The 23555-nt window shown below is 45.6% G+C and overlaps 1 protein-coding gene across 1 annotated transcript in view; it reads right to left on the reverse strand.

Annotated features, from left to right (window-relative positions):
- The window catches only part of IGFBP7 (insulin like growth factor binding protein 7), a 73531-nt gene extending 50282 nt beyond the window's left edge, over positions 1 to 23249 (reverse strand). Inside the window, exon 1 of the mRNA XM_073340197.2 lies at positions 22779 to 23249. Coding sequence (XP_073196298.2) covers positions 22779 to 23193 — 415 coding nt within the window. The 5' untranslated portion in view covers positions 23194 to 23249. The remainder of the gene's footprint in view (positions 1 to 22778) is intronic.
- Positions 23250 to 23555: the final 306 nt, after the last annotated feature.

A 23555-nucleotide genomic window follows, 5' to 3' on the forward strand; every position in this document is an offset into this window, starting at 1 on the left:
GCCTTTGAGGACATGGGCCTAGGGGTTCAAAAAAGAACTAGTTAAGTTCATGGAGAATAGGTCCATCAATGCCTATTAGCCAGGATGGGCAGGGATGGTGTTCCTAGCCTCTGTTTGCCAGAAGCTGGGAATGGGCAACAGGGGATGGATCACTTGATGATTACATGTTCTGTTCATTCCCTCTGGGGCATCTGGCATTGGCCACTGTCGGAAGACAGGACACTGGGCTAAATGGACCTTTGGTCTGACTCAGTATGGCTGTTCTTATGTTCCCGTCCTACCCTTCATCTGGTCTTATCTATTTATACTGAATTCTTTGACTCTTACTCTCTAGGACAGTAAGCGTTTGTACAGAGACTAGCATAATGAGGCCCCATTTTTGTCTGGCCTTTAGGCATGGATAATCCACATGTAGTTTACAGTGCACTTTCAAACTGATGGGCTGATGTGCAGGACTCAGTGAAGTCAGTGGGAGGTCTCCTAGCAGAGGGCTTGCAGTAATAGGCCTGATGTTTTGTGTGCTCTTCCCCAGAGTCTGTTGCATCCTATGGAGCACACAGAATGTGAAGTCTGCAGTGCAGGTTGGCTACCTCAGCAGAGTAATTTGTAGTATTAGTAGTCAGTGCTATTTTTGCTCTATAGATCAGTGTAATATTGTTGTCTTTAATAGAACAAGAAATGCCTGCTGTTTATAGGCTATAGCCTAATTCCATGAAGCTGTGTGACTTAAGTGGAACATTTCCATCCTGTCACATTTAGCTAGTATCCTCCTCACTAAAGGCTATACAGTCCCACTATGCTAGCTACTCCCAGGCCAATGCTGCAAGCTTGGCCCTTAGATAGAGTTTCTGCCTCATTCTAACCTCAGGAGGGTGGGACATGCCACCCTCCCACAGAAATGACAGTGGGTAACTCAGGTCCATCAGGGCCATGCTGCAGCAATGATTCAAACGCCACTGGCAACCCATAACCACGATGCCCCTTCTTCGTGGGGTGAGGGTTTCTGCAGAGTAGGGGGAGAATTATGAAAAGGTCAGCATTTATGTACCCTCTAAACTCCTGTGGGGCTTGGAGTGGGAAGGGGTAAGATGCTCTGGACAGTAGCCTCTGCCTGACCCCAAACCCTGGCCTGCTTGCTATGGAGGAGCTTCTGCAGGGCATGAGGGGTGATACAGATTCAAGATGCTTGTGTATATAAAGACTTGCAAATACTTTTCTCAGGAAGCTGAAGGTTTGCAGATGAAGGTCAACGATTGTACTTAATTTTGCTACCACACAGTCCGTACATCCACACATTGTATGAACCACCAGACAGAACTACACTTTGTTAGCAGCCAGATACAATTTACTAGGCAGCCCTTCTCTGTCTCTGACAGCCCTTTTGTGAAAGAGGCCTAAACCTGTAAAGAATTTGGGAAGCCTGCAATTTCAGGGTTGAAAATGTGGAAGCGAGGCATGAGATCTGAGCGCATTTATTCATGGTAAAGTGAGCATGGTTTCAGAAGTCCGTCCTGATTAGAATCATTACTCAATAATCTATGATTAGGCAGGAGTCTCAGACAACCTTTTGCCCAACAAAGGATTAGAGAAATTCTTGAACACAGCAGTCTTCCCAGGGGTGGCAATAACAAGCACTGGGGGAATTAGCTGAAGTAAACTAGAGTTGTTTTTCATTCCATAATAACCATTTTTTATTCAGATTTTGAGAAAAAATGTTACAAATAACATGGCATTTTGTTAGTCGAGGTCCATAAGCATTCTGCGTGCACTAAAGAACGGCCATTTCTCTGGGCTCTCGGAGTTATCATGCTGACAAGTGAACTAGAAACATACCAAACTCTGAACAGCCAAGTAATATATTAAACAGCTTCTCTAATAAGATTTGAGCAAAGTAAGCATAAAAACTGTAAGTGTACCAAGTGTCAATGAACCAAAACACTGCAAAAATAACTGAATGCCTTTAAGGTGAAATAAGAATTTAAAAAAAAAACAGTGGAAAAACACAAAGCAATAGACCAGCAAATGTGTATCTGTATGATTTTAGCATTTGAAACAATGTTTGGAGCAAAATCATAATCCACTGAAGGTCTGAAAACTCGGTAATAATTTACAAATAAACATTTCAAGGCTATTTGATAGAACACGACAGCCCATGTTGCACGATATTAAATCAGAGCTTCAAGCTGTTATTAAAGTAATACAGCAACATGTGCTTGAAAATGTTATAAAGAAAAAAATAATTACTTCATATATCCAGAAGACAATGAATGTAAATGTAAATAAATGAAACCAGAATAATGCCCCTCTGTGGAAAAATGGATTTAAGGCCCTATGTATCCAGCCAGCACCAGAGTTCAGATTCTTCATGCAAGTATGTATAACAAAAAATGAGTCATAATTGCAACTGAGCATGGAAGAATAAATAAGCAAAACTACCAAAGAGACACACGGGGGTGGGGGGGGAGGGCTTCATAGAATAGGTGATGATTTATATGATTTGACATGTGGGTCAAACTTTTAAATTTAGGCATACATGAGCAAGTATATGTGCCTAATTTCTGCATGTGAATACTGGAAGTGTGCACACAAACCAATTATATTTGTATACATATGGCCAGCTAGATATCTGGCTAGCTGCCTATGCTAATTTGTGTGCCCATGACAGTCAAGATTTTCAAAAACTGGAGCCTAAAGTTGGGCACCTAAGTCCATATTTAAGTAGCTAAAGAAGTAGACTGATTTTCTGAAGCACCAAGCACCCAGCAGCTTCCCTGGGGGACTCCCACCCCCCATGATTTCTCACCTTTCGACAGACCACTTCCCTTTTTTTAAGCATTATGCTAACCCACCCATCATCTGTGTATTGGTATTTATTATATGTTTCTCACTATGGCATCAGATCACCTAGGCTCAATTCCCAATGGGAGATAATGCACAAGGATTTTTGTCATGTTTTGATACATGCCAAACATCAAAGAGGAGCATGTGTCCCTCCCTGCTATTAATGAGACTCTGCATTAATAAACTGAAACTGGTCCTCCTCAAAATGAGTCCCTGAGTTGTTGGCATCCTTTCATCTACGAGAGATGGTGGGAACTGCAGCCTATGATGTAGATGGTTTGCAATGTCTCATATGACTGAATAGTCCAATCTGAGATTTGCATTATCTTTAGCAGTTATTGAAAATGTACATATCTTGGTTGGGAGCTCCTTGCTTCCTACAGGCTCTTTTCTCTTCAAGCTGTAGAAGCCAGCTCCTATCATGGAATTTGATACCCTGATGGAGACAATGGTGCCACTTGTTACAGTCATTTGCCAAGATTTCCCATTGGTCAGGATCAATTCCAAATTCCTTCATATCTCACTTGCGTGTGTCTTTATAATGAAACTTGGGATATCCTGTTGTTCTTGTTCCCTCTGATAGCTGAATAGCATGAATAGCATGTCCTTGAGTATGCATCCATCTTCCACCTACTCAGATGGCCCAGCCAGCGCAGTTGTCTTTGCTTGAGCAGGGCTGCCACACTTGGTAAATTTGCCCTTTGAAGACCCTCTGCATTGGTGACTTTATCTTGACATTTGGTGTTGAAAAAAGAAAAGTGCAGAGAGCAAAACTGACCATTGTACATTACCTTTGTGGACCTAACCAAAGCATTCGACACAATCAGCAGAGCAGGTCTATTTGCAATACTAGGAAAGACTCAATGCCCACCAACCCTGTTAAGTCTTATACATTCATTCCACAACAACATGACAGCAACTGTCCAGTTTGACGGGTCCACTTCGGACAGCTTTGAGATGAAAAGCGTAGTGAAGCAAGGATGTGTTCTTGCCCCTACACTCTCTAGAATCTTCTTCTTGGTACTCTTGAACTATGCATTTAAGGACATGAAAGATGGAGTGTATCTCCACACAAGATCAGATGGGAAACTCTTCAACCTGTCACGACTTAAGTCAAAGACCAAAATCAAAAAGGTGCTCATCAGGGAACTTCTATTCGCTGATGCTGCTTCCCTCATAGCCCATGATGAAGATCTACTACAAGAACTTATGGACCGCCTTTCAAGTGCTTGTCAGGCACCATCAACATTAAGAAAATGGTTGTTTTCAATCACCTTAAATGCAAACCAGCTAGTAGTAGTCCAAAAGTTCAGTTATTTAGGTTCTACATTGACCACCAATCTCTCACTGGAAAGGCTGCCACCACCTTTAGCAGACTAACTCAGAGCATGGAACAACTCAAAGCTTACTGTCAAGACCAAAATGCTAGTGTACCAAGCTTGCGTCCTCAGCATTCTCATGTATGGTAGGGAAACATGGACAACTTATGCTTATCAGGAGAAAAGGTTAAAGAGTTTCCATCTACACTGTTTATGCCACGTGCTCAACACCAAATAGTCCACTGAAGCACTGTTTTTATTAATATGTGTATGGTGATAGTGCCTAGGAGTCCTAGTCATGGGCCAGGAGCCCACTGTGCCAGGTGCTGTACATACACAGAACAAAATGACAGTCCCAGCCACTGTTCCCTCTAAGCTGTGCGCATGCACAGATCCTAAACCCCGCACACATGACAAAACACCGCACGCACAAAAATTTCCACAGAAGCACAAAAATTTGTACAGAAGAAATTTTTTGCACACATGGCCTATCAAAAATTAGAGGGAACATTGGTCCCAGCCCCAAGAAGCTTACAGTCTCCACCTTTGCTCCATCAGTAGAGCTCTAGTTAATAACCATAGGAGATCTGTACACATAGGTAGAATATTGTCTCATGTCCCTTCCTAATATTTTTTGAAAAGTAAAGATCTGAGACTGTGAGGCAGCAGGCTTTGGGGCATTCAGGCCCCCTTACCCCAATACACTCAGGATCAGGCCCTAATCTTTTCTTTTTAACTAGGAGGTGAAAAAGAACAGTCCTAACACGGGAAAAAACTACTGTATTTTTAATCGTCTAGAATTGGGAAAAATGACTAAAGTAATTATTTTTTTAATTAAAAGAGCATGCATCCGGAATGAGAGCCTCTTGCAAGATTCAGTCCAATAAGAACAAAGCCATCTAGAGTTTTAAAGATTAATCAATGCTGGAATTTAGCACAGACATGCCAAGAGAACACTAGCAGGTGCTGTAGTGATAAACAAAAGCCTACATTCCATAGGGACCATCCCTAGGAACCTTAACTTGTGCTTTGCACAGGAGTGGGTTTAAAAAAAAATCCTTGGCATAGCATTGGCTATGGCTAAATTCAGATGGAACGCTCCAGCAATTATATATTTATGTAGCTCTTATTTATCTTTAAACTGACCTACAGGAACTTGAAAAGTTTATCTTTGTTTCATTCCAGAGCTAGCACTAAGAAATGTGGAAGTGAAGCACTTTGTACCAGCAAAAAAAAAAAAAAAAAAAATGACTGGAGTGAAGGGGCTAGGCATTGAAGGGAGTTTCAATCCCATGGTATATAGTTCATTTGAACATTAGCCCAGTGAGCCAAGATCCTCTACTAACCAGTGCATGCATTTATTAAGGTCTGGCTGTGAGCTCAGCATTGAACACACAAACATAAAAGAGGCCTGCCCCCAGGACTATGAACTGGGCCAAAGAGTTCATACATCTATGTGTTATGTGGGCTGCATCCAAAACATATATACTACATGTATGGCCCTGAGGATGTCACATGGGCCACAGCTGTACACTGATTGGGCCGCAAGCAGCCTGTGGGTTGAGAACCACTGGTTTAGCCAATGTACTGTGTAGAAGTAACTTACTGCACTTCTTGCTTTTGTTAGAGCTTCTTTCCCCATCCTGGTTTCACACTACATTTTTCTTTCCTTTAATAGATCATGGTGCACCTTTCCCAGAGTTGCCATCAGTGTCTGTTTTCTCCATGCTCATTTCTCCCTTCACCTCCTTGTATCTCCCGTTCTTTTCCCTCTCTGCGTTCTCTACCTCTTCCCCTATATGGTCTCCTTTCTTCTCCCCATTCTCCCTGCCGCTTCTCTCTCATACTGTTCTCTATTACCTAACTTACCCCATCACTCTCTCCCCCTTGTTTACCTCCATCGACCCCCAAAACAAACCTACTAGCCAAAGACCACTATGAAAAGTAGGGGGGCAACAGCAGGAGAGAACCCAGCCACACCCTCCTTGAACTGCTGAGAGAGAGAGGATGGTGCTGGGATTCTTGGTAGGGTGCTGTCCCTGGAATCTGTTTGGGGAATCCGTCTTTAGCATCCACCTCTAGCTAGTACTTGAGATGGCTGGCCTCCCTCCCTATTTCCCTGGAGCTCCTGGGAGAATATGAAGGAAAAATATGGAGAAGTGAGGCAGAAAGATTTGAAGGAGTGACATGAGGATCAGGAAATAACGAAAGCCTAGATGCCTAGGGGAAGAGGTGTGTAGGGCCTCGGAGGGGAGGACGGCTGTGCTACATGAATGAATGACCTCCTGCCCAATAGCAATGGTCCTCTATTCCTGCAAGGACTTCCGAAGATTTCCACTAGTCCCTTCATCCCATGAGACCCTGTACTGCAGAAACCTTGCTGTCTAGACCAGTTCTGTCCTGGTATGGATAACAATGATTAGCCTTGCTCAGAGCAAACAGAATTCCAGTGATGAGGAGTATGGGGAAGCAGTTGTGTGCGGACGCATAGTGTCACAAGCATGCTAGGACACTGCAACACCAAGATTTCCTGTGTAGGCATGGCCTGAGGATGCAAAGTGCCAAAAGCATATAATCTTTACTGCAGGGGCAGGTCATACTTCCTCTGCAGCTCCCTTAGCCTGTACCTACCTGGAATAGCAAAGCACAACTTTCATGCCTTGAGAAAGCACAGCAGAGTGCTTCCTTTAGCTCAGAATGTAGGCTGCTTTTATTTACCCATGTCCTACTTGATTTTAATCCTCACATTAAATCATAGAGTATCAGGGTTGGAAGGGACCTCAGGAGGTCATCTAGTCCAACCCCCTGCTCAAAGCAGGACCAACCCCCAACTAAATCATCCCAGCCAGGGATTTGTCAAGACTGACCTTAAAAACCTCTAAGGAAGGAGATTCCACCACCTCCCTAGGTAACGCATTCCAGAGCTTCACCACCCTCCTAGTGAAAAAGTTTTTCCTAATATCCAGCCTAAACCTCCCCCACAGCAACTTGAGACCATTACTCCTTGTTCTGTTATCTGCTACCACTGAGAACAGTCTAGATCCATCCTCTTTGAAACCCTCTTTCAGGTAGTTGAAAGCAGCTATCAAATCCCCCTTTATTCTTCTCTTCTGCAGACTAAATAATCCCAGTTCCCTCAGCCTCTCCTCATAAATCATGTGCTCCAGCCCCCTAATCATTTTTGTTGCTCTTCGCTGGACTCTTTCCAATTTTTCCATGGACTCTTTCCAATTTTTCCACATCCTTCCTGCAGTGTGGGGCCCAAAACTGGACACAGTACTCCAGATGAGGCCTCACCAATGCCGAATAGAGGGGATTGCTCACATCCCTCAATCTGCTTGCAATGCTCCTACTTATACAGCCCAAAATACCATTAGCCTTCTTGGCAACAAGGGCAGACTGTTGACTCATCTCCAGCTTCTCATCCACTGTAACCCCTAGGTCCTTTTCTGCAGAACTGCTGCATAGCCGCTCGGTCCCTAGTCTGTAGCAGAGCATGGGATTCTTCCATCCTAAATGCAGGATTCTGCACTTGTCCTTGTTGAACCTCATCAGATTTCTTTTGGCCCAATCCTCTAATTTGTCTAGGTCCCTCTGTATCCTATCCTTATCTTCCAGCGTATCTACCACTCCTCCCAGTTTAGTGTCATCTGCAAATTTGCTGAGGGTGCAATCCACACCATCCTCCAGATCGCTAATGAAGATATTGAACAAAACCGGACTCAGAACTGACCCTTGGGGCACTCCGCTTCATACTGGCTGCCAACTAGACATGGAGCCATTGATCGCTACCTGTTGAGCCCAATGATATAGCCAGCTCTCTATCCACCTTATAGTCCATTCATCCATCCCATACTTCTTTAACTTGCTGGTAAGAATACTGTGGGAGACCATGTCAAAAGCTTTGCTAAAGTCCTGGAATAACACATCCACTGCTTTCCCCTCATCCACAGGACCAGTTATCTAGTCATAGAAGGTAATTAGGTTAGTCAGGCATGACTTGTCCTTGGTGAATCCATGCTGACTGTTCCTGATCACTTTCCTCTCCTCTAAGTGCTTCAGAATTGATTCCTTGAGGACCTGCTCCATGATTTTTCCAGGGACTGAGGTGAGGCTGACTGGCCTGTAGTTCCCTGGATCCTCCTTCTTCCCTTTTTAAAAGATGGGCACTACATTAGACTTTTTCCAGTCATCCGGCACCTCCTGCGATCACCATGATTTGTCATCACTGTGCTGCGCAGTGCAGTAGTCTGGGAGCTGACCTTGTTCATGAAGACAGAGGCAAAAAAAGCATTGAGTACATTAGCTTTTTCCACATCCTCTGTCAATAGGTTGCCTCCTGTGGAAGTATAACATTGTATAAGGGGACATGCTGGATACATTGTATATGAGAGGGCATGCCAAAACATGTTACAAAGTATCTGAGGGAGCACACCTAGGGACAGTTAGCTTTTGAATGGAGAAGCAATTAAGGTAGAGCCAGCACATCTAAGAAGCGGGCATCAGAATGGAAGGTGTGAAGGGCAATTAGTTAAGTTAACTGCAAGCTGTTAAAGGAGATTGTTAAGGGTGGCAGGTAATTGAAGATACGTGACTGGTCTCAGGGATCTCGAAGGGTGGTGACTAAAATCTTTTTCTTCTTTTGTCTGTAACTTCTCTGTAACTTGTTCTCCAAAAAACTGTATAAATTAAAAGACACAAGCCCCACTCGGGGGGCTCACTTCTAAATGTATTAGCAGAGCAGCTTTGCTAATAAAACAGAGTGGTCTGATAAATTGTGAGTCTGAGTCAAACTTTGACACTCCCTCATTCAGTAAGAGGCCCACACTTTCCTTGACCTTCTTGTTGCTAACATACCTGAAGAAACTATTCTGTCTGTTCTCTTACCCCAGGAAAGGCATGTTTTCTACAGAAGAAAGAAGTTTGCTTTTCTATGTATGGACAATCTACATGTAGGAGCCCTGATTCTCATCTCACTGACATAAATCAGGTGTGATTCTGTTCAGGCTGCACAGCTGTAAAACCACAGCCAGCCAGATCAGAATCAAGCCCTGTATGAGACAGAAACAGCTGTTTAGCTATATTATTGAACTGTGTCCCCTTCACAGGCCCTACATATTTCCCCTTCATAAAGAAAAATAAATGCAACCTCTGTTTAAATATTTACAAGTGACTTAAAATACAATAGCTCTGAAGTCATTTTCTTTATTAGTCACATCCTTCTTAGTTATTCAGTTTCTGGGCTGAATCCTGCAAGGTGCTGTGCATCTGCTGTGAGGGGCTGAGCCCTGGGAGCTCCCAGAGACAAGAAATAACCTCAATGGGAGCAGCAGCACAGGGGCTCAGACACTGTTGTCCATTTCAGAAGAGAGATGTGGAGAGATTTTAAAAAGCTCCCTGCTATTTAATGCTTTTTGGAAGCACAGGTACACCTTCTATCTGCTAGCCAGCTAGGGTGGAATTCAGGACTTATTAAAGGACTCAGATGGGGCCCAAGGACATTGTGTTAGCACTGTACACTCATACTGACGTGGTTACCTGGTATTTTCGTTAGTCCAAAATCATAGGAATGGAGAACTGAATTTATCAGCATAATGCTCTAGTTTTGCTTCTCATCATGAGCAAGTCCTCTGAAATTGCAGCACTCACATTCTGAATGCAAACGATTATTGTGCTTTGAGTCAAAAAGGGCACATTACTTGATAAAAATGTTTTAAAGGATGACAAGAGCAGAGGTCCCAAAGGATTACATATTTCTAGCTGGGTGTTTGGCAAGCATAAATTGGTAAAAAGTCTCTCTGTAATCAAATGAACCCCTGAGATGTTATCCTTTTTATCTTTCTCCACAGTATTCATAGTTTATTAGAAAACTGCACATGTTCATTAATGGCAAAACAGCATATTTCTTCTGATGACTGAAAAGAGTTGGTGTGTGTTACTCCAGATTTATTTTAAAAAGTCAGTGCTTAGTTTTACTAGCTCTTCTGTCTTTGGGAGAAAGAGTTTTAAATATAATTAAAGACATATAATGAAAAAAATGCCTTCCCTTACCTGCTCAAGTCCAAAACCTCACACTTTATTCCTATCACAATCTCATTAATTAGTTGTTTGCTTGGCTTTTATCAGCACAGGACTAGAATATCAGAAGTACTCAGCCCCCACAACCGGGGTCAGATTGTCATAAAAGCTCAGCTCCCATTTCTACTCAAAGGGAGCTGCTGAGCCCCTTTGGAAAAATGGCCCATAATGTCAGGGTCAATGTACATGGCACAGATTGAGGCAACTCCTTTACACAGAGCGCAAATGTCTTGCAACTCCCCACAAAGCAACAAAGGTTTGTGTGGTCCCACTGACTTTAAGAGGACTCCTGGTGTGATTGATGCAATCAGGCTTTGGCCCTCCCTGAGCAATGATTTACTGGCGGCTAGGGATGGCTAGTCCCCGTTTCAATGAAATAACCCAGCGGTTCTCAAACTGTGGGTCGTGACCCCATTTTAATGGGGTCGTCAGGACTGGCTTAGACTTGCTGGGGCCTGGGGCCAAAGCCCAAGCCCCACCATTGGGGCCAAAGCTGAAGCCTGAGGGCTTCAACCCTGGGCACTGGGGCTCAGATTACAGGCCCCCTGCCTGGGACTAAAGCCCTTGAGCTTTGACTTTAGCGTCCCCCCACACACACCTGGGGGCAGGGCTTGGGCAGGCTAAGGCTTTGGTCCTCCCTCCTGGGGTTGTACAGTAATTTTTGTTGTCAGAAGGGAGTCACGGTGTGATGAAGTTTGAGAACTGCTGAAATAACCAATGGAAGAGCTGTCATGGTATCTGATGGGAAAGAGAGAAGGGCCCACCTTTTTGATAGCAAGTATATTTGCATGGTGCCATCCATCTCGGAGTGAAAACAGCTCCATAAGAGAAATTATGAAAATGAGTAAAAGCTATTAGTGTTTTCTGACTGTTTATTAGCTGGGAGCTGGACTCTGCTCTGTCTCACTGCGTATTATACCAGCCTAACTCAGTGTTACCTGACCCCAAGTGCATTGATAAGAAGGAATTACTGCTGCCTGCCTAGTTCATGTTTCAGAGTAACAGCCGTGTTAGTCTGTATTCGCAAAAAGAAAAGGAGTATTTGTGGCACCTTAGAGACTAACCAATTTATTTGAGCATAAGCTTTCGTGAGCTACAGCTCACTTCATCGGATGCATACTGTGGAGAGACCTTCTACACTTTCCACAGTATGCATCCGATGAAGTGAGCTGTAGCTCACGAAAGCTTATGCTCAGATAAATTGGTTAGTCTCTAAGGTGCCACAACTACTCCTTTTCTTTTTGCCTAGTTCATGTAATTTCAAAGCATGGGGCAGAGGCGAGCATTTATTTTGCCCCAAAATGTGCTCATGGCTGGTGAGGACTAATACCATGCAGTGGTATGACAGTATATTCTTACAGTATATTAGAGAGCAGGAATTAGGGCATGATCCTGCACCTATTAAAATAAATGAGAAAACTCCCACAGAAGTCCTTCATTGGATCCTTCATTGGATGTTTGCACTTCTGCCCCATCACAGTTTCAGTCTACGGCTGCTACCACGCACAGATTGGAATAGCAGGGGGACAGCAGAAGCATGGAGAAGAGGAGAGACACAACATAGGAATACGAACCCTCACAGTATCAATTGCAAGATGTCTCAGAGTGCAGCGACAGCAAACACAGCTCTAGCTGTGCTATTCTATTCAGCCAAGCAGCGAGTGACTTTGAAGCATGGCACACAAAGCGTTATTCTGATGAAGCAAGAGCAGTGTTGAATCCTGGGTGGCTAGGCTAGTGGGTGATTTTAGATTATCTTTGTGAATGATGACTCACTGGGCTGTCATTAGCATTAATACCTAGTGGGGTTCTGTCACACAGCTGTGCGAGGACTTCAATTCTGCCATGTCTTTGAGGGACAATCTTGTTCCTCACAAACATTTCCAGTTTCATTTGACTTAAAAACAGGAAACTTCAGTCTCTCTGGAAATACATTTTCTATACAATGTAGCTACTTTAGCACAAAGACTACAACTCATCAGACAACTACTGGACATTGTTGCTACAAACTTCAGATTACAGCATTTTAGAAAACAAGCAACACAGAGACATAATCCCAAGTACAAGGTCAGGGAAAATTATACAGACTCAAGTGTTGATGCTTTCCTTTCGTTGTCCAAGAAGTAAGAAATGTCAAAGTCCTCCCCAGTTGTTGGAAGGTATCTCACTGTAAGCAAAAGCTTCAGTTATAGCTGCAATACACACAACACCAATGAATATGGAAAGTTCAACTGGGCATGTATTTTGTCAACTTTGTCAACTAGCATTTTAATGAACTTTTATTTCCTTAGAAATAAATCCACAGTGAAAATATGTGCATCTTAAAAACTATTTTGCATGTTAAATCTTATGTAACCCTCTCAATAATAAGATCTTTGTTTCCAAGCTATTTTACCAGGTCTGCAAATAATCTCTTGTGAAATCCTGCCTAAGTATTCAAGTGGCATTGCCCATGCACTTCAAGCACTGAATATTCTGATAGATTCTATTGTGTAAATTGATCTTTATCACAAAAAAGATCCAACCATGTAGCAAAAATGGAAGTGCATTTGTGAAATTTTCTTCTGCTGTGGTTATAAAGGGTACTCAGCATCTCCACATACAAGGAGTATTCAAAGGCAAAGATGCAAGAAATTCAAACAGTATTTGCTTTGGCATGTTTGGGGAAGTAATTTAATCTTCTTACCATGCTTGTGCTGTTTTGAGTAAAGTAAAGGCTGACCCTGCATCAACCCGTATGGCAAGCAGACGGGAACATACACCCTTTAAATGCCCACTGGGGAGCATAAAACGCAAACCCTGTTAAATACAAGCAGGGTCCCAAATCCTGCCACCATTAGCACATATGGTTAGTTCCTCCTCCCGCAGTGCCGGAGGAAAAATGGGGTGTGGTGTGGAAGTAGAGTAGATGAGGGTGAGCTTCCCCATCCTGGAGGCTAAGTATGGTGCACAGTGGGCATTCTATTTAAACTCTATTGGCCCTGCCCACTGGCAGGGGTAACAGGAGATGGGCACCTGAGTGAGTACTGCTGGCACTTGCTCTGGTGGCATCACTTTCTCTCACACATCTCCCCGCAAGACCTAGTTTTTACCCAACGCAGGTGGACATTCGCTCAGAATGTATCATTTGTTCTAAATGAGTGTTTAGCAACACAGGGGTCTCCTACTGTATCTGCTGCTCTTCCAGTCCCTTCACCTCTATCTCTACCTCAGATTAAAACTCTTCCTTCTCACTTTATGGCTCTACAGAGCTTTTCCCAGCTTACATCTCCACCTTTGCCTTCCCTTGCCCTTCTGCCTACACTTCCTCCTCTAATGCCACTAGTTTAGTTTTTAAATGCTATGTAGATTTAAACAAAATAGGAAAAAATAAATCCCAAATTCCATTTAAAAATAAAATCAATCAACATGTACTGCAGTAAACATGTTTCAGAGTGGTAGTTGTGTTAGTCTGTATCAACAAAAAGAACGAGGAGAACTTGTGGCACCTTAGAGACTAACCAATTTATTTGAACATAAGCTTTCATGGGCTAAAACCCACTTCATTGGATGCATGCAGTGGAAAATACAGTAGGAAGATAGATATACACAGAGAACATGAAAAAATGGGTGTTGCCATACCCACTATAACGAGAGTGATCAGATAAGGTGAGCTATTATCCTGATAATATCTATCTTCCTACTGTATTTTCCACTGCATGCATCCAATGAAGTGGGTTTTAGCCCATAAAAGCATATGTTCAAATAAATTTGTTAGTCTCTAAGGTGCCACAAGTACTTCTCGTTCTTTTTGTAGTAAACATGTTTTTCTGGACTGCTACTCTCTGAGATTTCCAAAAAGTTTTCACATGCTGACAGCTTTATGAAATATGTGGCATGACTACAACGTTTCAGTAAATGAACAAACAAGCAGAAGCAGTGAGACACAATAGTGTTCAGTCTGCTGTAATGAAGATGCCTGAACTTTTGCACCACTCCTTCCTGTGGAAAATATACACAGCAACAAGTGCTTAGAAGGGTTTAGAAGTTGTCATACAAATAATTTACCATAAAGGGACTGTGTCTGGCCTAGTTCCTTAGCTGCACAGAGACTCCCACCCAGCTTTACAAGAATACTGCGATATTGGAAAGGCAAAGATTTTGCCCTTTCGTGACCCCCAATCACCATTACATCTGGTCTTCTCTCTGCCATTTGAAAAAGAATCAACATCAAATATATATATTTTAAATCAGGAAGATTATATGTCTCCTTTCTTTAGAGAAATGTGAACAATTTCTACAGGCTTATCAGGACAGGACACACCTCTCTGTTGCTCCTCTTATTATCTCAAAATCACTGTCATGACTGCAACATTGTGAACATTCCACCTACCCCACCTGCAGCCCCAGTCTCACCAATGCACCTGAGGGCTAGAGAAACATTCCCAGAAGCCTCCATATCAGGCAGCCATGAGCTTAAGCCCATCACAAACACCCCTTGGAGAGATGCACATCTTGCCTCCAGGGGGAGACCAGCAATCCATTCAGCAGAAAGGTCAGCCTACTGAGGAAGCACCAAGGAATGGCTATCGCAGCACCACAGTTGAAAGGACAACAAACTCTCCTCCCATCATCCATGACAACTAATAACAGCCATTCGTTCTGTCCCCATGACTGCAATGTAAATGAAAACCATGTAAAGGCTCCTGCAGAGGCATGACTAGGCTCAGTGAGGCTAGTGATCCATCCTCAGACATAGTTTTTAAGCTAAAAGATCATGCACAACTAGCCATTTAATAACAGCAGCCATGGATGTGCACCAATTTGGCCACTTCCTTAAGGGTCATCTTTGTCCTTTTATCTCCTGCAGCAGACTGGCCAGCTCCACTGTCTGTGCCAGCTATTGGCCTTTACCTCCTCAGCAACATCAGAGGCCAATAGCTAGCATGAACAGCTCCCCCGCTACCTGTAGGCTGTGGTCCTTCTTCAGTTCCTCCCTGGGTGACTGATGTGTGGTCACCCACGTCAGGAGGCTATAGGAATGTTGGGTGACATTCACCCCAGTGCAGAAGCCCCACACAAGGACTAGGCATCAATTCAGCCCTCTTTTGAGGTATTAAGTGGGACATGATTGGTGTACAAGTCTATGCTGACCCCTGGCAGCAGGGTGAATTTCTCCCTTTCCCAAGCATGTTCAGAGGAGTCCCTCAGCATCTTTCTCAAGTGCCCAGTTACCATACTGACAGTCCAGAAACTGGGCACCATCCTGGGGAGGAACGATGCTGTGGAAAGCCTTATGAGAAATGTTCAATTGATGCTGACCAGAGATGAATCTCCCCTTTCCTCCTTCTCCAAGTACAGTAAACAGCTCAGGTGGCTGCAGAGCACTGGAGGTCCATAGGGCTCCCATATGACCTCACAGAACATGGTGATCGTAGCTGATAACAAGCCCTGATGGGTTATATGGAGAATAGGTCTGTCCTTCCGCACACAGCACCCAGTAGTTCTGTTCATTGTAGCAGGGGTACAAGGTAGGGTAGTCCTGAGGTACCCTGTCACAGGGTCCCTGCAGGCTTTCTCCCTCTTGAACCTGCACCCTGTGTTTAGGCTGGTATAATAAAGAATCTTCCATGCCTTCTTGTGCTGGATCACCCAAGCGTCTGTATTTACAGTTTTCAGAAAAGCAGCCATGGTAGTCTGTATCTGCAAAAAGAAAAAGGAGTACTTGTGGCACCTTAGAGACTAACAAAATGTATTTGAGCATAAGCTTTCGTGAGCTACAGCTCACTTCATCAGATGCATGCAGTGGAAAATACAGTGGGGAGATTTTATATACTCAGAACGTGAAACAATGCGTGTTACCATACACATTGTAACAAGAGTGATCAGGTAAGGTGAGCTATTACCAGCGGGGGGTGGGGGGGGGGGGGGAGGGGACCTTTTGTAGTGATAATCAAGGTGGGCCATTTCCAGCAATTGACAAGAACGTGTGAGGAACAGTGGGGGGGGGGGGGAGAAAATAAACATGAGGAAATAGTTTTACTTTGTGTAATGACACATCTACTCCCAGTCTTTATTCAAGCCTAAGTTAAACTGTATCCAGTTTGCAAATTAATTCCAATTCCTGACAGCAGGAATGTCTGGCTATGTAGACTCCCTCCTCAGGCCCTACACTACCAACACTCCCAGCTATCTTCGAGACACCACTGACTTCCTGAGGAAACTACAAGCCATCGGTGATCTTCCTGAAAACACCATCCTGGCCACTATGGATGTACAAGCCGTCGTCAGGAACAGTATCCCCGATAATGTCACGGCAAACCTGGTGGCTGAACTTTGTGACTTTGTCCTCACCCATAACTATTTCACATTTGGGGAGAACGTACACCTTCAAATCAGCGGCACTACTATGGGTACCTGCATGGCCCCACAGTATGCCAACATTTTTATGGCTGATTTAGAACAACGCTTCCTCAGCTCTCGTCCCCTAATCTACTTGCGCTACATTGGGTCCAGCTGATGAAGATGTCATCATAGAAAAGAAGCCCCTGAGGAATTCCACCATGATTTCAACAATTTCCATCCCACCGTCAACCTCAGCCTTGGCCAGTCCACACAAGAGATCCACTTCCTGGACACTACGGTGCTAATAAGTGATGGTCACATAAACACCACCCTATACCGGAAACCTACTGACCGCTATGCTTACCTACATGCCTCCAGCTTTCATCCAGACCACACCACACGATCCATTGTCTACAGCCAAGCTCTACGATACAACCACATTTGCTCCAATCCCTCAGACAGAGGCAAACACCTACAAGATCACTATCAAGCATTCTTACAACTACAATACCCACCTGCTGAAGTGAAGAAACAGATTGACAGAGCCGGAAGAGTACCCAGAAGTTACCTACTACAGGACAGGCCCAACAAAGAAAATAACAGAACACCACTAGCCATCACCTTCAGCCCCCAACTAAAACCTCTCCAACGCATCATCAAGGATCTACAACCTATCCTGAAGGACAACCCATCACTCTCAGATCTTGGGAGACAGGCCAGTCCTTGCTTACAGACAGCCCCACAACCTGAAGCAAATACTCACCAGCAACCACACACCACACAACAAACACACTAACCCAAGAACCTACCCTTGCAACAAAGCCCGTTGCCAACTGTGCCCACATATGTATTCAGGGGACACCATCATAGGGCCTAATCACATCAGCCACACTATCAGAGGCTCTTTCACCTGCACATCTACCAATGTGATATATGTCATCATGTGCCAGCAATGCCCCTCTACCATGTACATTGGTCAAACTGGACAGTCTCTACATAAACGAATAAATGGACACAAATCAGATGTCAAGAATTATAACATTCAAAAACCAGTCATTTTTGGTCACTCGATTACAGACCTAAAAGTAGCAATTATTCAACAAAAAAACTTCAGAAACAGACTCTGATGAGAGACTGCTGAATTGGAATTAATTTGCAAACTGGATACAATTAACTTAGGCTTGAATAAAGACTGGGAGTGGATGTGTCATTACACAAAGTAAAACTATTTCCCCATGTTTATTTCCCCCCCTACTGTTCTTGTCAGCTGCTGGAAATAGCCCACCTTGATTATCACTACGAAAGGTTTTCCCCCTGCTGGTAATAGCTCACCTTACCTGATCACTCTTGTTACAGTCTATATGGTAACACCCATTGTTTCATGTTCTCTGTGTATATAAAATCTCCCCACTGTATTTTCCACTGCATGCATCCAATGAAGGGAGCTGTAGCGCTCAAAAGCTTATGCTCAAATAAATTTATTAGTCTCTAAGGTGCCACAAGTACTCCTTTTCTTTTTGTGTATTTACAGTGTTCGTGCAGTTCCCAGATCCCACAACAGCTAGTGCCCCACAGACCCTCCCCAGGATTTCCTGGCTTTTGAGGCATCCTTCTTTCATAAAGGAGATGATACTACCTTCCTGTCTCCTCCCAGGCTAGTATTCTCACTGAGGTTTGCCCAGGACTTTTATAGCCCTCTCATGCCTCAGCCCAGCTGTCAGTACTTAGCTCAGCATGTTCCTCTGAGTCAGCCCTCATTAGGGCTTGCAGCTGGGCTCCCTGCTGAATACCTGTGTATCTACCCCTAGTCTCTTGGCCAGAGAGCAAGCTGCAGCCAGCATTTTGGCAGGGCCTTAAAGGGGTTTACCCCTGCCCTGCCACATACCCCCACAACCCCAATGGAGATGGCATAAACTGCTGCCCTTGTGCTGGTACTAGGTCTGGGGCATGGATGAATTTCCCCCATAACAGGGAATTACTTGCCAGCGCCACCCAAACTCCTACTCTGCAGTGCAGCCATCCGCCCCCTCCCAAAGGAGAAATGCAATCCCTAGCATAGTGAGATCTGTATGTCTAGCAGTGTGCTTATGTAAGGCCTGATGGACAGTGAAAATGTGCCAGGTCCTGTAAGAGATGGCTTAAGGTTCTGTACCCTGTGTATATGGTTAGACTGTAAACTCTTCAAGGAAAGGGATCTAGTCTTTTTGTACAGTTTGTAAAGTACCACTCACAGTGCTTTAGAGGTAATATAGAGTACATAGCGTAAACATATGGTGCTCATGCTTTACTCTTCTCTTTTAGTTTCAGAAGCTCCAGAAGCACATTCCGTTTCACAGGATGTTCTTGGCTTGAAATGTGGGAAGCAGGAGGAGGAGGCGGGGGATGATGACCCTAATGCACTTAGGGTATGAAAACATCCTTCCAGCAAAATGGGATTAGAGTTTCACATCTGTCCTTGAGATGTGTCTTGAACAGTGTGCCACTCCATTCCTCCCTATCAAAAAACAGTCCACTGGTTGTAGAACCTGAGGACAGCTTAGAAGCTAGGATTCCTATCAATGGCACTACTGCAGAGATGTTTTTGGTAGCATTTTCTCCAAACAAAAATTTCAGCACTGCACATAATTACAGTACTGCTGATTTGGAACACTGTAAAGGGAAAGAGGATATTAAGAGTACTGGCACATGCTTCCAGTGGCTAGTGGGAAAGCCATCTTATTAATTACGTAGGGCTTTAGTTTCTGCAGCTGTTCCTGAGGTCTCTCAAAGCAAACAATAATTTCAGTTAAATGAACCCACTTGTTTAAGCTTTGATTCAAACAAGTTGGGACAGAATGTTTGTGGTTCTGACAGCCTTCTACAGCATCTGCATCTAAATAGCTTAGGTATTTGGAAAGCCCCTGTGTAAGAAAGCCCCAGCTTTTGTGAAACCTGGTGTAGGACTGTTGGGGTCAGGGAAGCAGATGGTGGTAGGTGGTTGGGAGAATTCACTCAAGGCATGAAAAGCCAGGTTAGGTGGTTCCATGTCAGCCAGAGCCCAACAGAGAACAGCTGATGAAAAGCTCTGGTGGCTTCATTTCTGAGGCTGTGTGTGTTTCTGTGACATGGAAAGCCTTTTCCCATGTTTCTTGCTCCCTATTCAGGAGATTCCATGTGTCTCATAGTGTCCTCAAAACCCACTTAAGGTGGTCTGAGGTCCATTTTGCTTTTTAATTAGTGTCCCAATGAACCAGATTTTCAATTTTTGAGAGACTAGCTTTACACACCTTGGGCATGATTTTAAAAAATGTGCACCAGTGGGTGCTCAGCCCTTCTAAAAGTAAAGTTGGACATCCCAAAATGTAAGCACCCAAAATTACAGGTCATATTTTTAAAATGTTGGCCCTAACATGCAAAATGCTTTACCTTCTTGTTAACAAGTTACATGGCGAAAGCTTTCTGCATTCATTTGAGAATATACCTCAAATTGCTGACGTAGGACCAGATCGAAAGTGTGCTGACATGCACCAACTTCAATGGGCTTTGGATAAGACCCATAAGGCATGCTAATATAGGAAATATCAACTGACGTTTTCAATGCTACAATCGGCTCTTAAGTCACGTGGAATAAGACTGTTTCAAACTACATTTGCAACTATCCTTTTGGCTCTTGCTATATGTAACTATGATTCCAGAATGACTTTCCCTTTTTAAATTGTGTATATTGAAGTGCTCAACACAATTTGTTTTCATGAAATTACCAAGAGAAATTAGACAACATCCATGGAGTACATAATTCATACTACAACTTGATTTTTTTCAATTTTCCCTGCTGATCTTTGGATTTTGATTGGGATAATTAAATCCTTGATATATGATCAACATCAGGTTTCTTAAGCAAACCAACTAAAAAAATTCTTCTGAAACATGTATCAGCAACATTAGGATATGTTCTGCAGTTGATACTATATTACCCAGTTAAATACATATCACATTTAAAAGCAATAAATTCCCTTGAAAAAGGGTTTATTGCTTTAGCTTTCTTTTCTAAGCTTGTAACTAAACTATGAATGATCTGATATTAGCTTTCCACTTAAAATCATTATAATAATTCAGAAAAATGCTACTTGTAGCGTTCGTTTACTTGACTTATTTTGATTATTTGCATTCTTCTTGGGATTTCTGGAGATCCTGCTGTAAAATAGGGTAATAATTCATCTAGTTTACATTGACAGTTAGTTGGGGAGAAGGAACAGAAAGGAGATGAGCTAGTTAAATAACTGCAACTTTGTCCCTCCCATTTGCACCTGATACCAGGTGCTACAGGATAGTTTTAGTACAGAAGATTAGGAAGCAGACAATCAGGATACTGTATTAGATTCTGTACTGTACATAAACAAAAAGAATGAATGGCTTACTCTTCTCTGAATCTGTGGACTGAGAACAGTGCAGAGATGGAATCGTGAAGGCTACTGAAAAAACAATGAAAACAAACCAAAACCCTGCTAAGAAACTGTAGAGAAGCTGCTATACCCCGCCAAACTGAGCTTGCTTTGGGGAGCAGCATCCCATTGTTTGTACTGATGGTTCGTTCATTTTAAAAAATAACTACTATACAGATTGGTAAAGTGTGGGTGGGGGAAGAGATATGAAAATTTATACCCAGGAATGGGTGTAGGGGAAATGAAATCTCTTGGACTCTGGTGTTATACAGGACACTTGAATCCCCATCTTCCTCTGTTTAGGACTTTCATGAATAATTCCCCTCTCCACTACTGTTCCCCTAGCCCACCACCTATGTGCACCCAAGATCTCCAATATAGAGATTCCGTTGTACACCATCATAGGACAAATTCGCTGACGTCCAGAGGAGGGCACAGGGCATTAATCCAACTCCAAGTAGTGTCTGTCTACTGGCAAAAAAAGGGTCCCTTGGGCAGTGCTGCCATTGGCAGTAACAGCAGAAGCAACGGTGAAGGCAGGTATCTGGTGGGTTTGGGCAGGTTTAGACAACACCTAAGCTCAGTCTATGCTACTACTGGTGGAGATACAGTGGGGGTGAATTGAGTATTCTAATTTTGCCACAGCATACATCTGTGTTAGAGTTAGATCTTGTCTGAGAAGATTTTGGGATCTCTCCCACCATTACTTTAACTAGTGTACACAAAACCAGAAATCCAGCACTAAGTTAATGCCTGAAGAATATGCATTGAAAACCATCCCAAGAATACAGGTCCTTGGAAATGTCCTGGGAAGGCCTGGCACTGATGCATCAATAACATTTGCCCTGCAGTGCAAGCCAGCCTCACCACTACACCAGGTGCCCAAAGATGGGATCCTAGCTGAGCTTTTCAGCTCAGTAAGCTTGCTAGAGATGTTCAGAATATGTCTCCTCATGCATCTCTCTGCCCCAGGCTGGTCCACAATCCCTGGCAGCCCCTTATGCCCTGGCCAACTTCCTCCCACTGGAACCACTGAGAAACTCAGCCCTTCGTAGCCCCAAACATCAGTCCCATGCCCATTCCATGACCCTATGCAACTCAGCTCGTAGTGACCCTGCACAGCGTCCCCTACTCCCACCATGACCCCGCACAGCACCCCCTGCCGTGACCCCGCATAGTGCCCCCTGCCCCCACAATGACCCCGCACAGCGCCCCCTGCTGTGACCCCGTACAGCACCCCCTGCCCCCGCAATGACCCCGCACAGCGCCCCCTGCCGTGACCCCGTATAGCACCCCCTGCCCCCGCAATGACCCCGCACAGCGCCTCCTGCCCCCAGGCAACTCAGCTCCCAGTGACCCCGACCCGCGCCCCCTGCTCCCACCATAGTACCCCCTGCCATGACCCCACACAGCGCCCCCTGCCCCCACCATGACCCCGCACAGCGCCCCCTGCCCCCGCCATGACCCCGCACAGCACCCCCTGCCCCCACCATGACCCCGCACAGCGCCCCCTGCCGTGACCCCGTACAGCACCCCCTGCCCCCGCAATGACCCCGCACAGCGCCTCCTGCCCCCAGGCAACTCAGCTCCGAGTGACCCCGACCCGCGCCCTCTGCTCCCACCATAGTACCCCCTGCCATGACCCCACACAGCGCCCCCTGCCCCCACCATGACCCCGCACAGCGCCCCCTGCCCCCGCAATGACCCCGCACAGCGCCCCCTGCCCCCACCATGACCCCGCACAGCGCCCCCTGCCCGCGCCCCGCGCCCCGCGCCCCGGTACCTCAGCCCGCACCTTGCTCGCAGGCCCCCTTGCGGCGCAGGCTGGCCCCGCGCTGGCCGCGGCGGTGGGCGCTGAGGGCGGCGGCGCGCAGGCGGCAGGCGCTGGGGTAGGTGACGTCGTCGCTGCCGCAGACGGGGTAGCGGCTCTTGCAGACGCACAGGGCGGGCGGCCCGGCGCGGCCCGGGCGGGGGGCGCACTCCAGCCCCGCGGCGCAGCGCGCGCCAGCCCCGCACGGCTCACCCTCGCCGCGCGCGCAACGCCAGCAGCAGCCGCAGGCGTCCCGCGCGCGGCCCAGCGCGCAGCCCCGCGCGGGCAGCGCCGGGCACAGCGCCGGCAGGCAGGGCCCGCAGGCGGCGCCGGAAGGCTCCTGGCCCGCGGCCGGGCGCGCCCCGACCAGCAGCAGGCAGGCGCTGAGCAGCCGTAGCATGGCGCGGCGCGGGACGGGACGGGACTGGAGCCGCCCGGCGGGGGCCGGCCTCGGACCGCACCACAAACCCCTCCCTCCGCCCGCCCCGGAGCCTGCGGACCCCCCCGCACCCGCACATGGACCGCTCCTCCCTCCCATAGCCCCACGGGGGGCCGCAGGCCCTGCCCCCACCCCCGCAGTGCCCGCGGGCACAGCCCCCCTGGGGAAATGCTAGTTCATGTCGTGGGAGGCGGGCAGCGCGGTCCCTGCGGTGAGCCGAGCCCCGGGTACGGCTTCCCCCCAGCCGCGTCCCCACACGCCGCTTTTGCGTCTCAGCTGGTGAGGGAGACCCCAGGCGCGGGAGGTGATGGCTTTTCTCCGAC

The sequence above is a fragment of the Lepidochelys kempii genome, chromosome 4 (genome assembly GCF_965140285.1).
Source record: "Lepidochelys kempii isolate rLepKem1 chromosome 4, rLepKem1.hap1, whole genome shotgun sequence".
Classification (NCBI taxonomy): Eukaryota; Metazoa; Chordata; order Testudines; family Cheloniidae; genus Lepidochelys; species Lepidochelys kempii.